This window comes from Diabrotica virgifera, chromosome 6 (genome assembly GCF_917563875.1).
Source record: "Diabrotica virgifera virgifera chromosome 6, PGI_DIABVI_V3a".
In the NCBI taxonomy this organism is placed as follows: Eukaryota; Metazoa; Arthropoda; class Insecta; order Coleoptera; family Chrysomelidae; genus Diabrotica; species Diabrotica virgifera.
In genome coordinates this window covers 44,136,391-44,154,802 of record NC_065448.1, presented here as the reverse complement: position 1 = coordinate 44,154,802, position 18,412 = coordinate 44,136,391, and the positions used below count along the sequence as shown (strand labels likewise).

The 18,412-nt window shown below is 34.7% G+C and overlaps 1 protein-coding gene across 3 annotated transcripts in view; it reads left to right on the top strand.

The window, feature by feature from the left end:
- The window catches only part of LOC126885939 (uncharacterized), a 313,786-nt gene that overhangs the window by 241,348 nt on the left and 54,026 nt on the right, over positions 1 to 18,412 (top strand). For all 3 annotated transcript variants that reach the window (XM_050652762.1, XM_050652760.1, XM_050652761.1), the window contains 2 exons: positions 630 to 706; positions 7,149 to 7,265. In XM_050652762.1, the coding sequence (XP_050508719.1) occupies positions 630 to 706; positions 7,149 to 7,265 (194 nt within the window). The remainder of the gene's footprint in view (positions 1 to 629; positions 707 to 7,148; positions 7,266 to 18,412) is intronic.

The window sequence follows — 18,412 nt, the reverse complement described above, 5'->3', positions numbered from 1 at the left end:
AGAAATGTCATTACAAAATATTACGATATGAAGTCACAAGTGTTCGCACGCCTTTTCGAGCGTTTGAAATTATTTAGATACACAGAAGATTTTAAATTTGTACTTCTAAGTTATTATTTATGAGTTTTTGATGCGTGAAATTTTGGAAATCTTATTTTTAAACGAAACTCAACATTATTATCTAATAAAACAAAAATGTGCAAGTTCACTATTATCATAGCATATACCAAAACAGATATGTATGTGAGATAGAAAAAATAGTGAGTCTGTTATACAATTCCCGAACAAGGAATAACACTACTAGTCTCCCCGTAGTGTGTAGTGTGTATTACGACGCCAGTTCTACGGCTTAGGAAATTTATGTACTGAAATGACTTAATTTTCTATCTATTTTTATTCTTTGGTACTTTTTAACCCAAACGTAACTAATTTAGTACATTTTCCTCTTAAATTACAGAAGTACATTTTAAGAGAAATCTCATTCGGATAAAGCTGAATGTTCCTGTAGTCAAATCGTATAAAACCTAATTACTATACTGCATGCATCTTCAGCTCTTTTCTTAGCACTTCAATCAATTTTTAGTTAGTAATCATTCAATAATGTCTAATTTTGAGTTTATATTTTTTAGGCAAAATATACCATACCATTACGTTCGTGTAGAACATACAAGAAGGTGTGAGAAGACAGTGACTTTTGATTGCGTGTGTAAGTATTTTTGTTTTGTTATTATTGCTTTTGCTTTAATAGTAACTTAATATATTTTCCCTCAAAGTCCGTTGCAGATTTTTAATGCACAAGCATTCATATACGTTGATACATTATCACATAGTCGAAAATTTAATCGGGATATTTTGGTAATTTTAGAATGATTTTGATTTATCATATTGTCAATAAAATAAAATTTTTGTTCTTTTAAGTTTAATATAAAAAAATAATTTACATTAAATATAACTGAACAAACACTGCACCAGTGACCCTTTAATTTCATCAGTCAGCCTCGAACGTCTACTGCTGAATATAGGCCATCTTCTGTTTCCAATTCGCTCTATAATCCTTCACTATCGTTCAATTTTTATTAATATTCTTTTTATGTCGTAAATCCATCGTGTAGGTGGTTGCTTATACGACGCTGTTTGTCTTCTGGTGATCTGCATTCAAGTTAATTTCAAATAGCCTTTTTCGACCAAGGACCTACTAACATTCTCGCTATGCTCATGTCAAGTCATGAGCATATCAAAAATGAATAACCATTTTCAATTTCGTTTCAACACGAAACTACAGCCGCATCATTATTCTAGTCCAATCAGAGTGTGCAACAAGCACCTCTATCGGTTTCGAAACTTCTTAGTCTCTCATCATAAGGCACATAATATGCTGCTCTCTCTAACTGAACCAGGAAAAACCCCGGCGTGCAGTCACAGATTGCAACGAACGAAATGGCAGGGATGCCCTAGCGGCAACTGCTAGCAAAAACTAAGTTTTCAATCTAATAGCACATAAAACAACATCGAAAGATGTTACTCTACATCCTACCAGATTGAAAACAATGGGAACCTTATCTGGTAACACCTCCGAGGTTTCTACAATTTGCAAGCCATAACGGATGCTGAGACTAAGGAAGATGAGGGAATTTTACAATTTATAATTCATGTCCCATCTGCTCAGCGCGGTAAAGTTAACGACTTCCAACGAGAATGGTTCAAAATTAATAACCATTTTCAATTTCGTTGAAACACGAAATTACAGCCGCATCATTATTCTAGTTCAATCAGAGAGTGCATCAAGCACCTCTACCGGTTTCGAAACATATGTTAGTCTCTCATCTTATGAATAATGATGCGGCTGTCGTTTCGTGTTGCAACGAAATTGAAAATGATTATTCATTTTTGATTTACATGTTTACTCTGATTGGAGTACGAAGGGAACTATTCTCGTTGGAACTTTACCGCGCTGAGCAGATGGGGTGTGAATTAAAAATTGAAAAATTCCCTCATCTTCCTTAGTCTCAGCATCCGTTATGGCTTGCAAATTGTAGAAGCCTCGGAGGTGTTACCAGAGAAGGTTTCCATTGTTTTCAATCTGGTAGGATGTAGAGTAAGATCTTTTGATTTTGTTTTATGTGCTATTAGATTGAAAACTTTGCCTTTTAGGAATATTGTTTAGCATTACATCTTATTTTGGAGCATTTGTGTCATAAAACTGCATACAGAATGTTTAGTTTTAAATTAGATTTATACCCTATATATACGTGGCAACACTGCGCGCCATTGAGTACGAACGAGAAGGTCCTCGCTTCCCACCTAATGCACCTGATTCGCTCCGATTGCCGGCCCGTATGCGCGCCAATGGTGAATATGAAATGCTTAATTGTATGCCAAAAAATGTGCAATAGCTACGTATTAAAACTCACCAAATTTTATGTGCATGTCTTAACCGGTTTTAAAGTAATAAATAAATCATCAGTTTGTCAGAAAAATTTCAACACCCCTATCTCGGAAACGAAGAATTTGCGGACATAAGTTTATAAAGCAAACTGTCATTATTTTTTCATGCAGAATTACCCCTTAAACTTTGCCAAAAATTTTTAAAAACACCCTGTATTGAAAAACAACATATCTGGTTGTTAAAGCACCTAACTTTTTTATTGTTCAACATAAGCGAATCAATCAAACAACAAAATGTTGAGAAAGCATGAGACTATAGTTAGGTTTTAATTTCAGTATTCTACAAATGCTAGAATATTCCACAGGGTGATGCAAACTTTAAGAAAAAAACACAGTTTGATTCGTACACCCGGTATACAATGAAAATTTACCTGTTTAGCAACAATATTATTATAACGATATTGTCAATGAATAAGGCTATAACATATTAAAAAAATCACTTAAATCGGACAACAGGTTTAGGAGATATAAGACATCAAAAATAACCCATTTTTAAGGTGGTCGGTTAATTTTGGTCCAGAGTGTAGTTGCGACGAAGCAAATAGGGCTTCTAGCCCTTAAAATTAACCGAAAATTATAAGCGTCGCGTGAGCTCAGGCGGAACCGCTGTAAAACAAAAATCCAGTATAACAAACCGAAAACGCACTAGATACTACTCACAAATAAACTAAAATTAATAAAGCCTGGTGAACATAAACGCATAAAAAAAATAAATTAATAAAAATCCTGATCTTAAATCTGTGGTGAGGTATCCAGCGATGTATCCAATAAGAAGAGTGACCAGTAACGAATTAACTACGTGATCAAATAATTGCAAACACAACACACAACGAAACTAAAAATTGCAAGAATAAATTGAAAGTAAATGGAGACCCCAAAAAGAGAAAAATAGTATTAGAATATCTCCTTGTATTTACACTATCATAATATTTTATAAAACTAAATCTAAAACTAATAAGTTAACCTAAACTATCAAAATAACGTCTACTACTACAGCAACTAATAAATTAACAAAATTAAATAGGTACTAAAAACTGACTGAAAATGTCAAATAAAAAAAAAGATGAAAACTGTACATTAATGTAATTTTCTTCAAAATGACGTCAGAGCAACAATTTAAATTATATAACAACTAATAAATAAGAAAACAATAGAAGATATTATACTAACCTTTGGCCAGAAGGGTTTTTTAAGGGGGTACAGATACAAATATACTCTTCTACTTTCCACAACAGAGTATTTGCCACCAATAACTCTACCCCTATCTATTATGTGGTTTAAGGCCAAATAACTTTAATAGAAAAATAACAACTGTCAGAGACACTAATAAATAAAAAGCTCGGAAATCAACAATGCACCTATAGTAGTGCTTAAGAAATCGAATTAGACATACCTGGTATTCTTTTCCTTCAGAGTGGCTGCAAGGAATCGTCACGGCATCTATCTATAATGGTGACTTGGAAATAGGTCCCGTATCCGACAGTGTGAACTTGACAACTACACAAAATGTACCTTCAGCAACACTACAATATGCCAAGTTCAATTAACAAAAGTTCAGGCCGATATCTCCAATGAGGGTGATCTTTCCAAGATCAATTGCCTGAAAACTTATGTTCCAAGTAGCTCCCCAATTTTAGAATTGACGACTGTCAAGATGACGTACCGTAACGTATCCATGACAACCCTTGAAAAAATTCAAAGTCTGCTATCTATTCGATTATTTATTTCAGAAAATAGGAGAAATGTGGGAAACGATATGGAAAAGTGGAATAAACTTATTAATAAAAATAGTATATAGATGGTCGAATTTTTAAAACGTAACAAACGGACGCGTTAGCGACATTTATCTAGAGACAAAGAAAATTCTCTGTAGGTCGGAATGCAGAATCCTTGGTGACTATCTGTTGCCTGAGCTTTTTACAAAGGGCCTAGCCGGGTAAGATGATGAAAAGTGCCCTCAACTCGATTCGAATTCCATATAGGTCACCGTTTAGCATATATAGTGAAACTAACTTTCTGAAATTTTTAGCCCCCTAGGTGGTCATGTGACCCACCTAGAGCCTAATTAGGGTTTTTATTTTTTATCTCAGCCGCATCGAGAACTAGCGAAAAACTTTAAATAAAAAAGTTGTAAGCTTTAAAAAGTTCTGTCCGAATTTTTTTTTTATTTTTGGCGGGAAATTTAAATTATAGAACGATTTTAAAATTTTAAATGAGTATCAAAAAATAACTAAGACATTCGTTTTCACGAAAAAAATATATTACGTGTATTTTTGGACAATGTTTCACCCTGAATTTTTTCAAATTTTTAAAATTGGTGAAACGCACCTTTAGAAATAAAAAACTGCATTTTTTCGGTTTTTTTTTTCGTTTTTTGATACAATTTTATACATATTTTTCAAAAAGGTAACACCGTCACTAGAATAGGTAAAAAACTAAAAAATAATTGGGGTTTGCTTAATAAAAATTGTTTGTAACGCCATCCATTTTCAAGATACAGGGCGTTGAAGAAAACAAAATTTTACACATTTTTTACGATTTTGCCGAAACTACTGGCAACATTGTAATAAAACTTGGCGGGTTTTAAGAGGTAGTTATTGTGCATGTTCTTGACATACAATTAAGGATTTGATATTCATCATTGGCGAGCATAGAGGTAATGGTCTGAACTTTTCAAAGAAAAAAGATAGTACGTCACTGACATATTTCAAATTAACAATCGTTTTTGAATTCCTCGTTCAATTTGTGACAAAAAATCTATCTTCCTATTTTTTCATACGACGCGCCATTTTTATTCAAAAAATAAAACATCTTAACCCTTACAAAGAATTCTAACTTCTAGTAGTTTCTACATCTACAGAAACTCGTACATCCATTATAAAAACTAATTAGAATACTTTGGAAGCGTTGAGATATTTTATTTTTTGCAGCAAAACGGCGCGTCGTACGAAAAAATGAGAAGATAGTTTTTTTATCGCAAATTGAACGAGGAATTGAAAAATGATTGTGTTAATTTGAAATATGTCAGTGGCGTACTATCTTTTTTTCTTTGAAAAGTTCAGACCATTACCCCTATGCGAGCCAATGATGAATATCAAATCCTTAATTGTATGTCAAAACATGCACAATAACTACCTCTTAAAACGCGCCAAGTTTTATTACAATGTTGCGAGTAGTTTCGGCAAAATCATAAAAAATGTGTAAAATTTTGTTTTCTTCAACGCCCTGTATCTTGAAAATGGATGGTGTAACAAAAAATTTTTATTAAGCAAACCCCAATTATTTTTCAGTTTTTTACCTATTCTAGTGACGGTGTTACCTTTTTGAAAAATATGTATAAAATTGTATCAAAAAACGAAAAAAAACCGATTTTAAAAATTTGAAAAAATTCAGGGTGAAACATTGTGCAAAAATACACGTTATTTATTTTTTTCGCGAAAACGAATGTCTTAGTTATTTTTTGATACTCATTTAAAATTTTAAAATCGTTCTAAAATTGAAATTTCCCGCCAAAAATTAAAAAAAAATTTCGGACAGAACTTTTTAAAGCTTACAACTTTTTTATTTTAAGTTTTTCGCTAGTTCTCGATGCGGCTGAGATATAAAATAAAAGCATAAAAACCCTAATTAGGCTCTAGGTGGGTCACATGACCACCTAGGGGGCTAAAAATTTCAGAAAGTTAGTTTCACTATATATATGCTAAACAGTGACCTATATGGAATTCGAATCGAGTTGGGGGCACTTTTCATCATCTTACCCGGCTAGGCCCTTTATAAAGACACAGGCCGATAAATAGCGGACAATGGGAGAATCTATAGAATATACATTCATCTACTGCGTCTTTCAGACATGCGACGCAGTGTACGAAGATAGGGCCATCCAGAGTAAATGAGAATTTTGTGGACAGCGTTATCGTTCTTCACGGCAGCGGCCGTGAAAGGTAGTATTAGGCAGGTACTTGTAGAGGATTGTCGCTGTTAACTGCTGTGGAATACAAAATGGGGCTTTATTTATTATATTCCGATGGGTGAGTTGCGGAATTTAATTGAAATAAATGTAATAAAACGACCAAGAAATAATGTGTACAAACGAATGGTAATTTTTATTGTTAAAACGAAAATGTGTTTCGTTTTTAGTCTCTCGGAAGGTCGAGCCGGTATACGTGTTTATCGTTCACATCTTGGCTAGTGACTGATATAGAAAACCCACAAACGGTTTGTTATCTTTCTTCCCGTTGACCAGATGACCGAACGATAAATCATTTATGGTCTGGCGTCTACTATTGCAGTTAACAATCTCGATGCATTAGGTGGGTTGTTGACACAATAATTGTCTGATAAAGTACTTAATTAATGAGGGTGCACTTTGTTGCCGCATAGACGAGAAACAGCTGTGACAGGGTAAAGCCCTGGTATTTGAATGTGCATTTCGAATGACAACGTTGTTTCGTTTTTGAGAAAGAATAATGAAAGAAATAAGATAATAAAATTAGCGGAAATAGTAATTATAGCGTAATGCTAAAATTATAATTCGCAGAATGGGCGAAAGATGGCAAACCCGCTTGCAATATCCAACATTCACACATCTGATAGCACTACAATCGTGGTTCAATCCGAGAACTGATTATGTTTGATGTTGTTAAAGCAATGATTTAGATTTAATAGTAGACTTAATGTACTCTAATAATAATTTGGTATTTTAGCGGAAAATACTTCCTTTAGACCTGACGATTTGTGTGTGGTAAATTTTTGTGTATCGATCAATGGGTCAAGGCACTCTAAAGATAATTTTGGATATATTACAAATGTACATAATAGGGGTAAGTATGTGTTATATTTCTTAGAGTTACTGTAAACGCCATATACAGGGTGTCCCCGAAAATAGTGCGTTCCTTAAAGGTATAGGTAGAAGGCACCATGTAGAGCAAAAAAGTCTTATAACATTTGTTTCTAAATTCAACTGTTTGGCCAAAAAACCAAAATATATTATTTTGTTATGCAAATTCAAATCTGGCAACAATGTCCCTACAAAAATGTAAATGTGGACAGTCACAACTTTAGTAAACATTATTGAACGTTTTCTGTTGTATTTAATTTTCACTGTGAACTATTGTAATTCAGTTAAAGCCTTCGGCACCTCAAGTAATACATAGGTACCTAATACTAGTTCAGTTAAAAGATTAAAGTGTTTTTTATTGAAAAAAAATTGACATTTTGATACTTCGTTTAAAATTATTCCATATTTCAATCCATTTCTGAAAAACATGAGGTACAAATAATTTTTCTTAGTTGCGTTAGGTAATTACTTTTTAGGAATTAACCCATAGTAGGTAGCTAGTTACTTACTTATGTAAAAATAATAATTTATTTAAAATTTCCAGCTTTAATCCAAAACATTCATCAATTCAGATAATAGCAAATACCACGTATTTACGTACCACGTATTTAATTACCATTAAAGCAAGAAATAGTTATTTTGCAGGTAATAAGTACCTACCTATATTAGGGTGACCAAACGTCTCGTAAAAACGAGATTGTGCCGTGTTTTAACGATCGTACCCGGGGTCCCAAAAAAGTCTCCCGAGACCCCCAAATGTACCGTATTTACGTTGGCACAGATTTATCAGAACATATGTGACGTTGGGTTGATGATTTTTGTTGCGTCTCTCTTCGGGCCATCCAATAATCATTTAAGTGAGGCATGCGTATGGTTTGTCCATAGAAAATTTAATATTTTTAAGCAAGGAATTAAAAAGATTAAAAGAAGTACAAAAAGTGTTATGGAAGTTAATGATGTATTGGAATCTATTCTCACAGTTTTGACAAGAAGAAAAGAGAAACAGTTCTTATCATTTAATATAAAATCTATTAAGTGTGGCAGTATTATGCAACAAGACGAAATTAACTTCAGAACTGAAGTTATGATTTTTATGAAACATGCATACTGTACCTTAAAAAATGTACCTTTCTGTACGTTCTCAAATTTTTAAATGGGTGCTTTTGAAGGAGATCCCTAGTTGGAACAAATTGAAGAAACTATGTGTTACTCGAATGAAAAAACCATTCATATAAATGATACTTTGTTATTTGATCAACTTGCATCTAGCGGATTTTGTAAGTGAAAAAATAAAGAATGGACTAATCAAGATAAACTACCTCAGAGGCACGAAACATGGGTTTGTTTTTTAAAACGCATACCAGACCAGAACACAACTCTGAATATTTAAAGATATGCCAGTATATGTTGGCGATCCCTGCCCTGAAAATTCAAAGAATAGAGGAAAGGAACAAGATGGGAGTGGATACCCTTTTTGCAATCTTGCAGGTAGTTACTCTACAATTTAAAAATGGACTGTTTTAGTTTTTACAACTTTATATTGAAAAAGAAAATCTTTTGATTCCTAAAGATTTGAAAACTTTGACCAACAATTTTAGTTATCTTGTTTAATTATGGTTTCAAGTACCTATGTTATAATAAATAAGTATTCATTGCAAAATTGTCGTTTTAAATTAAATTACATATTCATAGAAAAAAATAAAAAGGATTTATAGGTCTCAAATTAGCTAAAAAAATAATGTCTCAATGATTACTTCTCGATGGAAGCGCCTCGGACACCCCTTTAGTTAGAGTTCATCGCCCCAAACCCTTCTTGGATATATCCCGTTTTTTTTTTCAAGTTTATGATTTGGTCACCCTAACCTACATTGATGTCGACAACCTTGAAATACTAGTAAATAAAATAAGGTTGGATTATTTTAAAAACCGTAAGTATCAAACGATAATATTGAGCAGTAGAGACCGACCGATTAATCGGCTTCGGCCAAAACGAAGCCGAAGGTGGAATAATAGAATGCTTTGTCAGTATACTATACTATACCTATAAATAATCTCTAAACAATATGCTTCGGCGAGTCTTTGATAATTTGAATAATATTTACACTTACACCCTATTTTATACCCTAAACTAAAATGTTTTACAAACTTTCAAGACGTACTTAGGTGGGATATAAATTTTAACAATAGGACAAGATGTCTCAAAGATCTTCATTTGAATATTTCTCACGTAGTATAATTCTGAGAAACTATAATAATTTTATTGTATTTGTTAAAACTTAAGATTACTGGTGTTTTGACTACCTAAATATTAATGGCAAAATATCGGCTATCCCTACTATGAATGCAAATGTTTTATAACAGTTTAGAAGAGCTTTAATTTGTTACGAAAAAACGCTGACAAGCTTCTTTTTCTGGCGTATAATATTAGGATGTTTGATTTCGAATATTAGCTACCAGATCCAGTAATCAGAAATACTCATTTACTTTAATGTTAGTATTTATTTTTATTATCGCTTATATTACCAAATAATGTATAAGTGTTTGATTTTTTTATGTTATAATTTCATATTTTTGTTTATCACTCATCAGTTAATAAAAATATAATGCACATTATTTAAATTTTAACATTTAATATATTTTTGGTCACCTTCGGCTTCGGCCGAAGGTATCCTAAAGGCCGAACTTCGGCATCGGCTTCGGCCAAAAAAATCACATTCGGTCGGTCTCTATTGAGCAGTGCTGTGACTGCGTACGGCGACGTTGCCAGAATATTTAAATTTCTGTAAATAAAAATTCACATATATGAAAAACAATGTAATTTTTGTTGGAAACGGTTAACTTAAGAAAAAAATGTTATAGGACTTTTTTGTTCCTAATTGTGAATTATATTCATATCTTAAAGGAATGTACTATTTTCGGGGATACCCTGTATAGGAAGATCCAACCCCGAATGTACCTGAAGATTCTGTAACTGTTTTTTGTGGCATGTCTAAATTAAATATAGGCCAATCAAGTTAGATTTTTACTCAGAATCCAATCGGTGTAAGTCAATAAATGTCTGAAATGAGATAATAAGATGTTTGTGAAAATATGTGATGGGTCTTCTAAGACGACAGACTCAGTAAAACACAGGTTAAAACAAAATAAATCTATTCAGTCTAATTATTTATAAAATAAATAAAAATAATATATCTCGATAGACGTCTGGAAAAGAAGAACAAAATTAACAATGTTATTCAAATATATACACACACCCAAACTTATATGGAATCACCATGTATTTCAAAGTAATATTTATTTCTTTTGAAAAAACTTGTTATTGTTGCAATGGTTATTTTTTCGTCTTGGCTTCTTTTAGGACAGCATTTTACTTGAGCCTCTCGAATAGCTTCTACGATATTTTCGTTTAGGGCATCTACATTATTCATGCATTCATTTTGTTGTAGGATTTTATTGATATTGCCTTGGTATTCATTTAAATTCGTTGGGTCAATCCATATTGGGTTGGCTTTCTTCCTAATCATTTTGGATCTTTCTGTTATTAAGTCTAATTTTAGTTTGGCTCTTACCATTCTATGATCGCTGCCTGTGGTAAAGCTATTAAGGACTGTGACATCGTTGAATATATATTTTTTGTCACTGATTATGTAGTCTATCTCGTTTCTGGTCTTACCATCTGGGCTTTTCCACGTCCATCTTCTGTGATCTTTTTTAGAGAAGAAACTATTCATCTGGTAAAGATTTTGTTGTAATAGAAATTCTAGTAGTGTTTGGCCACGCTCGTTTCTGCCTTTGGATCCAAATTTACCTAGTGCTGTTTCCTGTTCATCCTGCTTTAGACCGATCTTTGCGTTAAAGTCGCCGCATATAATCGTGTAATGTGTTGGTGTTTCTTTCAGTGCCGTTGAGATGTCATCGTAGAAGTCTTCAATCTCCTCATCCGGATGGTTCGTTGTTGGTGCGTATACCTGAATAATCTTTATTTTATACCTTCGGTTTAGCTTTACGATTAAATAGGCTACTCTTGTGGATATACTTCTTGTAATCACTATGTCATTTGCAAGTCTTTTGTGTATAAAGAATCCAACTCCCCCGACTGATTCGGTTTCACTACCTATACTATAAAATATATGCCCTGATTTTAGTGTTGTCAGGTTTTCTCCATGTCGTCTTACTTCACTGACTCCAATGATATCCCATTTTACTTTTGACATCTCGATTTCCATTTCAGTGACTTTTTCTTCAGATAATAATGTTCTGGCATTGTAGGTACAGATAAAGAGTGTTAGAGGTTTTTTCGTCTTTCGCGTCGTCAGTTTTTTGTCCCCCCCAGAATCCTTGGGACAGACTGATAAATCAGTGTGAGAGTTTCGATTTCTCGCTATACTCACCTGGGGTACATCCGCTTCTGTTTTAAAATCTGACATTTTGTTGGGAGGTATTTGCCTTAAAACACCACGCTGGCAAGGCGGGTTGGTGAGTTTTTAATTCAGCCGCTCATTGTGAGTACCGACGCTGTTTGAAGCCGCCCGCTCCGGGTCAGACGCTTCTAGGTTTGTGATCTTATACTACCCCTAAAATCGAGGGTTGCCAGCTCCGCCATCTTCGCCGTACCGGAAGTATTCTTCGTCGCCTTGGATGCCGTTCTGGACTTCATCCGTGACCCTGGACAAGGGACCCTTAGCAGGTACTAGCTTCCCGGGTCAAGAAGCTCCTGGAATCTGCGGGGGGCAGGGATTGATTCACTTTCCCTGATAGGACTATCCAAGAGAGTCCAAAGGACTTCAAAGGAGTTCCTACCCGCTACCCATCCAAAATATCCATTGAAACAAAGCAACTAATGGAAACTAGAAGAAAAATCAAAGAAAACGAAAGCACTGACGAAGAAGAACTGCGAAAAATAAACAAAGAAGTATCAAAAGCTATAAGGAAAGATTTAAGGAAATTTAAGAATGAAAAAGTCCAGCGGACTATAGAAGAGAATAAAAGTCTGAAAGTCCTGAGAAGGCGGCTAAACAATGGAAAATGCGAAATACACAAACTAAAGAACAAAGAAGGAGTCCCCACATCAAATAGAGAAGAACTACTACACATAGTTGAAGACTTCTATCAAGAACTATATACAAGCCAAAGAGAAGACCAAAAGAATTTAGAAGCCGCTGCATCACGCAAAGTTATCAACCAGGGTTCAGAGCTCATGCCAGAGATCACACTAAGCGAAATCCAGGACGCAATGAAAAGGATGAAAAACAACAAAGCGCCAGGAGAAGATGGAGTCGTAATAGAAGCTATAAAGATGGTTGGACGTGTCCTTCTCAACCAAATAAAAATTTTGTTTAACCTTTGTCTAACAGATTGTTGCATACCGGAAACATGGAACAATGCAGTAACAATTTTACTACACAAGAAAGGAGACAAGGCGCACCTAGAAAACTATAGACCAATCAGCTTATTGAACCACATCTATAAAATGTTTACCCGAATAATTACGACAAGACTAGAAAAAAAGTTAGATTTCTACCAACCCCGAGAACAAGCTGGATTCCGCTCAAAATTCGGAACGAACGATCACCTACAAACAGTAAAAACCTTAATAGAAAAGTCGATAGAATATAACAAACCACTGGTACTTATCTTCGTAGACTTTCACAAAGCCTTCGACACTGTGGAATTAGACAGCATTATAACTGCTCTGAACAATAGTAGAATAGATTACCGGTTTACAAAGTTAGTGCAAACATTATACCAAAACGCCACAATGCGTGTAAAACTACATGATACTACCAGAGAAATTCATATCAAGCGAGGTGTGAGACAGGGCGACACTCTCTCACCTAAATTATTTATAGCGGTCCTCGAATACGCCTTTAAAATGCTAAAGTGGGAAAATAGAGGAATAAAGATAGATGGAGAAATGCTCAATCATCTGCGTTTTGCCGACGATATAGTACTTATTACCGAAGATCTGGGTGAAGCACAACAAATGCTACTAGAATTAGAAAACGTGTCTTCAACAATAGGTCTAAAAATGAACATCAGTAAGACCAAATTTATGACAAATTTAGTTCCCAGCGAACACCTAACCATCCAAAATCAAGTGGTAGAATTGACAGAAAAGTACATATATCTCGGTCATGAAGTCAGAATAGGCAAGGACAATCAGACCTGCGAATTTCAACGACGAATAACACTTGCTTGGGCGGCGTATGGATCACTAAGAGACATCTTTAAGAGCAACATCCCGACAGCTATGAAACGGAAGACATTTGACCAATGCGTTCTTCCTATTATGACATACGGAGCAGAAACTCTCACGCTCACAAAAACAACAGCACTAAAAATGCGAGTGGCACAAAGGCGCATGGAAAGATCGATTCTCGGCGTGACAAAAAAAGACAAAATAAGGAACCAAGACTTAAGGAAAAGAACAGGTATCACTGATGTCGTTGAACGTATAGCCAAGCTGAAATGGAATTGGGCAGGTCACATAGCGCGACTGAAAGACTCACGATGGACCAGAAAACTAATTGACTGGCGCCCAAGAGAAGACAAACGCAGCAGAGGACGACCACCAACACGCTGGATGGACGACATTAAACGAATATCCAAGAAATGGCAACAAGAAGCACAGAACCGTGAAGAGTGGCGAAGAATGGGAGAGACCTATGTCCAGCAGTGGACAGAAGAGGTTGTATGATGATGATGATGATGTTATTGTTGCGGAGATTAAAGGCTTTTATTGAAAATAAACAAATATATAAGACAATCGGATAGTACAGCCCGGTACGCATATTTACAGATGCTAGCGTGTGTAGACACCAGGGTGTTGAAATCAGTTAGGGTTTGGAAAAACAGTATATTTACAGATGCTAGCGCGTGTTGACACCACGGTGTTGAAATCCGTTATGGTTTGGAAAAACAGTACGTTTACAGATGCTAGCGTGTGTTGACACTAGGGTGTTGAATTCAGTTAGGGTTTGGAAAAACAGTACATTTATTGTACCCTCGGAGATCCGTGGAAAAAATTTACACCCAAAATAACAAAATTCAGTTTGGCAGCACTGTGTGAATGTTGATAGTAACAAGATAAACAGAACTGTAATTTAGTCCAGACAAATTAATATATTTTTGTGCTAATAAAAATGAGACTCTTCAACCAAATAATGTTTCACATATGACATGCAAAATAATTTTGAATTGGTCTCTGCTAATGAGCTTGCTTTTTTTTTCATTAAAGTAGAAACAAATTTAAAATTTATTCTTTATAATAATTAACGCCCAGTTCTCCTCTTACTATTTTCACTGTACTAATATCCCTCGACTCATTTACAATGATTAATGCGATGATTAAAACATTTTATCGTTAGCGGCTTCTGGACTGTCTGAGAGATATCTTATTTCATTGATAAAATGCACAGTCCCACCGATTTCTACTTGAACCATACACATACTAACAGATTTGGACACCAGAATGTTGAAAGCAGCTACTAGCTTTTTTAGTGGTTATACATGCATAGATGCTAACGGCTATTGACACTGATTTTATATACCTACCGCTATGGAAAAATATTTAAGTGATTTAGGTATTAATAAATAATTAAACGTTGTTGGGATATAAACAATAATATATTAACACAAAAGAACAACATAAAAAATAATGTTGTTCTGAAGCTATTTCCTTGTGGCATTTTTATAATTAACTATTTAGATGGGAAATAAGCCACAATTAAATTGAAAACAATAATTTTATTAACGTTTCGATGCCCAAATCTGGTGTCGTTGTCAAAAATGTTGTTGCTTAGTAAAAAATTTTTCTATTAATTTATTTAATCTAACGCATTTATATTGGCAATTCAGACATATATACATTTTAAAGTATTTTTTACTAAGCAACAATATTTTTGTTTAATGTAGTAGTATTTTGTATTTTAACAACGACACCCGATTTGGGCGTCGAAACGTTAATAAAATTATTTTTTTCAATTTAATTGTGGCTTATTTCCCATCTAAATAAATAGTTAATTATAAAAATGTCACAAGGAAATAGCTTCAGAACAACATTATTTTTTATGTTGTTCTTTTGTGTTAATATATTATTGTTTGTATCCCAACAACGTTTTATTATTTATTAATAGCTAAATCACATAAATATTTTTCCACAGAAGTAGTATGTATATAAAATCAATGTCAATATCCTTTAGCGTCTACGCATGTATAACCACTAAAAATGCTAGCTGCTTTCAACACTCTAGTGTCCAAATCTGTTAGTATTTGTAAATGTACTGTTTTCCAAACCCTAACTGAATTCAACACCCTAGTGTCAACACACGCTAGTATCTGTAAACGTACTGTTTTTCCAAACCCTAACTGATTTCAAAACCCTAGTGTCAACACACGCTAGCATCTGTAAACGTACTGTTTTTCCAAACCATAACGGATTTCAACACCGTGGTGTCAACACGCGCTAGCATCTGTAAATGTACTGGTTTTCCGAACCCTAACTGATTTCAACACCCTGGTGTCTACACATGCTAGCATCTGTAAATATGCGCCCGGTACGGTATAGATTATTTGCTTGAGTTGCAAGTTGAACGAAAATAAGTAAACTAACTTTTGCGTCCAAAAACGAAGATATGCCTCATGTGGGGTTATAAAACTTACAACGAGGAAAGATTATTGGTCTTGTGGAGAAAGTAATGTTCTCAGATGGACATAGCTGCAGAGCTAGGCGTAATACAGGGCGTTATGTCTAACACATATGCTAGGTAAGAGGAACTAAGAAAGCTCAAAAATAAGGCAAGGAAAAGTCGCCAAAAGTAATAACGGATCTCCACGACCATTTAGTTGTCCAATCATCTGGAAGACACCCAACCATTTCTCACCTGCAGCTCCAAAGGCAGATTTTGGAAGCTACAGGTGTAACTGTTTCAGTTGAAACGATAAGAAGAAGAGCTCGTACCAAGAAGTATACAGCAGGAGACAGTTATGGGTCCCCGAGTTATCCAGACAGCACAAGATTGATCGCCTAAATTGGTGTCTTCACCACCAAAACTGGAACATTGGGAATTGACAAAACGTGCTATTTTCAAAAACAGTCAGGATTTAATGTAATCAGATGAAAAATCAGATGACTCACGAAATCGTGTACTTAGAGGTCGAGGAAGACAAGCAAGAACGAAAACTGTCAGATCTGTTCACAAATATACAAGGGGAAGTGTAATGTTCTGGAGAGGAATTGTGATCCGTAAAAAAACTCCTTTAATTTTCATCCAATCAACTTTAACTGCTCACAGGTATGTTGATAACCTGTAGTCAGGCTCTGGAGAGGTGCAACAGGAGAAATTCTAATTTTATTTCATGACAATGGACCTCTACATACCATTAGAGTGAATACAGACATCATTGAAGCAGAAGGTATCCCTTGTTTGGAGTGGCCTGCTTGCTCACCCGAGCTTAATGCTATAGAGAATTTGTGGGATATGCTTAAAAGAAAAATTAGAGCTCGACGGGATAATCCACAAAACACCGCACGGCTAATACAAGCTGATTTTAAAAGATGGAGCAACCTACCACAACAAAATGTTGATAATTTGATTAGGAGCGTGCCCACGCAAACTGAAGCTTGCATAAGGACTAGAGGTGATAACACTGACTACCACAAAATACAAAAAAAATAAATAAAAACAAGTTAAACATTATTTGTTTTACTTTGAAATTTTGTATGCTATTGACTTTAAAACTACTATGTACTTTCAATTTGTTTGTTAAATACTTTATTGTTTTATTTAATTGTTATGTATTTGTTATTAAATTGCTTTAAAATAAATATTGTTTGACGTCGTGTCTTCATTTTTTTAAATTCGCACGGAATAGTAAGAAATATCAGATGATTCCATATAAGTTTGGGTGTGTGTAGATACGTTTATCGGGGGCTCGCTCATTACGCTTGCCTCCGTTTATTTATGAGCCGCAAATTACTTCACTACGGTACACCTTGCGGCTCGAGTTGGCCTGCCTAAGCTTGCAAATCACGTCAGTACGATGCACCTCGCTACTCAGGTCGACCTGCCTAGGTCACCTCGCTTGGCTGGTCTGTCGTTTCAGGACTGTCGGATCTCTGCTTGCGGCAGAGTTGCCAGATCCGATTTTCTAAATCCCCCACTTTTAAACTAAAATTCCCCCAAATTGAAACTCAAATCCCCCAAATTTAAATTTTTGCCGCATTTTAATAGCTTTGTTCGCGGAGATACTGCATGACTGGTTTCTGACTGATACGCATGCGCAGTTCCGTTTTCAAACCCTTAAAAACGGAACTGCGCATGCGAATCAGTCAGAAACCAGTCATGGACTGTCTCCGTAAACAAAGCTAATGAATTAGTAGCAGTAGTAGTACGAGTAATACACGGTAATACTCATATGTAGAGAACAGTAAACCAAAATTTTACTACTTATCAACTGAGGGCGCTGAAATAATTCGTATGTTCTATCATCTTCGATTATATGAGAGTAGAATATACAGTTCTTTCTATGTACATTCACAAATTTAATTTACCATGACCGTTAAAATTATCCATAATTCTTCCCCCAAGCATTAATTCTTTCCCCAAAAAATCCCCCAATCATTTCTGCTTATAAAAATTCCCCCAGACGCTTTCAAATTACCCCAAAAATGGGGGGAAATACCCCATTCTGGCAACTCTGCTTGCGGCTCTCTTAATATCCCTCTGCCGGTGTTGGTTCGGAGAACTGAAACTGAGTGGGGACATCTGCGCGATTTGTGACACTCTCACGGTTCTACCTATGCGTGTTCGACGTATCATTACGTTACAGTAAAACACAGGTTAAAAATAAAGTAAATATATTTAAGATAATTAAATACAGTTTAGAACAAACAAAATAAAATACAATTCCATCTTCTGCAAAGGAAAAACAATATTAAACTTTAGTACAGTACAGTCATCCGATCATAATAGCAACATTAAAATAATATGATAAACAATATATACAGCTGCTTCCTAAAAAAACTGATACGGCTCTTAGTAAGATTTGATCATTTTGAGCAGTGTATTTGATTGGTCTGACATTATATTATATTTATTATGACAGACAAATAATAAAATAAACAAACAA